This window comes from Limulus polyphemus, unplaced genomic scaffold (genome assembly GCF_000517525.1).
Source record: "Limulus polyphemus unplaced genomic scaffold, Limulus_polyphemus-2.1.2 Scaffold118, whole genome shotgun sequence".
NCBI lineage: Eukaryota > Metazoa > Arthropoda > Merostomata > Xiphosura > Limulidae > Limulus > Limulus polyphemus.
The window spans coordinates 232,032-235,010 of NW_013665728.1; the positions used below are offsets into that span (position 1 = coordinate 232,032).

General features: G+C 29.4%; 1 protein-coding gene across 1 annotated transcript in view; it reads left to right on the plus strand.

Annotated features, from left to right (window-relative positions):
• LOC106472246 (uncharacterized protein C9orf78-like) overlaps nucleotides 1-2,979 on the plus strand; it is a 28,521-nt gene that overhangs the window by 13,920 nt on the left and 11,622 nt on the right. Inside the window, exons 6-7 of the mRNA XM_022401580.1 lie at nucleotides 833-907; nucleotides 1,198-1,332. Coding sequence (XP_022257288.1) covers nucleotides 833-907; nucleotides 1,198-1,332 — 210 coding nt within the window. The remainder of the gene's footprint in view (nucleotides 1-832; nucleotides 908-1,197; nucleotides 1,333-2,979) is intronic.

A 2,979-nucleotide genomic window follows, 5' to 3' on the forward strand; every position in this document is an offset into this window, starting at 1 on the left:
TTTATACAATCAGAGAGGAACAAATCTAACTCCAAGTTGAGGGTTATTTTACAAGTATAATACTTGGCTTGCACTTCTTTTGAGCTTTAGCTGTAACTTATGATTGTTAATGTCAAGTAAATAATAATTGGTAAACAATGTTACATTTGAAATGCAAAAATTGAACCTTAACCTTTCTGATCTTTGCCCTTGTGATATATACATATATTTATTATTTAAACTTAAGAAAAAATTCAGTAAAGTAAGGAGAATGTATATATTTTGATGAAATCTTTTTCTTGTATAGTTTCTCCAAATTGTAATAAATGATAATTTTCATTATGCTTAAATGTCTAGTAATACAATAACAGTTTAGAAACCCAACCAGTCACCTGAAAACTTGTTCAACTTTATTTTAATGTAGAGAACATTGCAGAGCAATTTAATACAGTCAGACTGTTCTCTTATCATATAATAATTAACATTATTGGTTTGTAATTAATTATGTTGGGATGAATATAATTTATTCCATTTTATTTATTATAAGGGTTTATGTTGTTTTAAGTTTACCATACACTTTTAGCTTAAGTAACACTTTTAATTGTTTTTTAAGACTTGTAATGTAGGTAAATTAGTATGTAGAATTATACACAGATTGTTCTCTACGCTCAAATACTTTTATTTGAGAGCTTTTGGCCCTCTTACCAGAGCCTCTGATAAAAAGGCCAAAAGCATGCAACTAAAAGTATTTTAGCTTAGAGAAAAGTTTGTGTATAATTCTACATAAACACTCTCAAGTTAGAAAATGATATGTTGGAATCATTAGAATAAAATGAGTTGTTTACTATTACAGGATGAAGTACATTGACGAAGAATTAGCAAAGCGTAAAGGTGTGGAGAAGGAAGATGTTAACAGAGAGAGAAGAAAGTATGTCAGTGTTGTTATAATAGGTAGAATGTTTGAGAATTCTTTCATTACATACCTCAAAGACAGTTATGCCACGTAACGCAAAAACTACATTAATTAACATGTTGGTGAATGTGTTTTATCATTGCTTACATAAGAAAGTTTAAACTAAAACTATTTGAAATAGAAATATTTTATCATGAAGAAGTTATGATTATTTATTTTATAAAAAAAAAATGTTTTTAAATCTTACTGAAATAATGAAAGAAGTGACTTTTAAGGTTTAATTTCATTGTTGTTGTTTTTTCCAGGGAAGATACTCAGCTCTCAGATGATGTGCTTTTCCAGGTTCCTGAGCATCTGAGACAATCCTCATCCAAACAGTCAGAAGAGATGTTGTCTAATCAGATGTTATCTGGTATCCCGGAAGTTGACTTGGGTATAGAGTAGGTATCACTAGTAACTTCTTCATATTAAACACCCTTTGTAGTTTTTGTATACGTTTGTGGTGTAATTTTATAATTGTGTGTGAATAAGAATGTTTCATCAAATTTCTTCCTAGGGATAAAAGGCTATCTGTGCAGGTGTAATATATAAGGATGTATCAAAGTTTCTTAGCAGTATTTATATATCATGATAAAACTATGGATAACGTTGGGCTAACTGTAATTGTTCAGATAGGACTATCAATTTTAGCAAGATGCTGTCAATAACTCTAGCAATTTGACATTACTTCTCAGTTTATTTTTACTTTTATGGTTGTGTGTGTTAAATATGCTACAATTTGGAATAGTTAGCCAAATTTACATTTATGAATTATAGGAAAGGGGTTAAAATTTTGATAAAATGAGCTCCTTAAGTGTAAGCCAGGTGTGGCTGTAAAGACATATTATTATAGTGATTTGAAAAACCTGTTTATCTTTTTGAAATTGAACAGATGTAATATCATCATACTCTGTGTGTATAAAAACATTTCCTCTTAACTATCCCAAAACGGGGTCAGTCAATTTGACCGAGTCGCATGACCTTTTGTACTCGTTTAAAGTTGATATAAATTTAATACCTATAACTCTGTATATATTGGGTATATCATCACAAAATTTGGCAGTCTTTCACATACAAGAAGTCATTATTTTGTCCATGAATATATTGAGTATTTGTTTTGAATAGTCCGTGTGCAAAGTGATTTTCATGTTAAAATTAAATTTACTTTTCGTCATCTCATATTTCCTTTGTGTAATCCCTAAAACCACCTGAATGCATTTCAAACGTTTTTTTTCACTAAATTCTTATAGTTTATATGTTATTTTCTCTACCCTATCTCAAAACGGGATCGGTCAATTAACCTTCTTTTCTTTCTAGAACGACTTTAAATTGTAACTTGAAACTACATTTGTTTATCCTGAATAGCTATAAACTTGTAATGTTATACATCTATTTATAATTAAATTTTATTGTTTTATTGTCCTTTGAACCATGTTTAACTACTATCCGTGTCATTATAAGTTGTAAATCACTCGGGGAAGGTGCAGCTCCCGTTACACTATCGATTTACAATTACCCACAAGCTGCTCGCATGCTTCGTGAACCATTTTAATTATATTATTATAATTATTACTTATTTTACCTATTCTAGTCTTAAATAACTTAAAAGGATCTGTACTTTTAATTTTAGTTACTTTTATAATAATAAATATGAAAAACAAGAAATAAAGTACTTACCCAATCTTCCTTTTTCTTGCCCTCGATTGTCGAGGAGAGTTAAGCCTGATTTTATTTTTTAGTGATTATAGTAAAGCACTTAATTTTTATTTAATTAAATAATACACCAAAGAATATACACTAATAACATGCAAAAAGTAGACAAATTCACTTACGTCTAAACATTTTCCTGGCTTTCTGACTATGCGACAAGAGCCGTTACAAATTCATCCAAGCTAGTTGTTAACTTTCCCACGGGAACAATGTTGCTACTTTGAGTGAAATTAACGATTATCTGTTCAGAACACAACGTTATACAATGAAAAAACTTGACTTTCTATTGGTTATAGGTAATATATAATGAAACGTAAGAGAGAACTATCAACAAATTG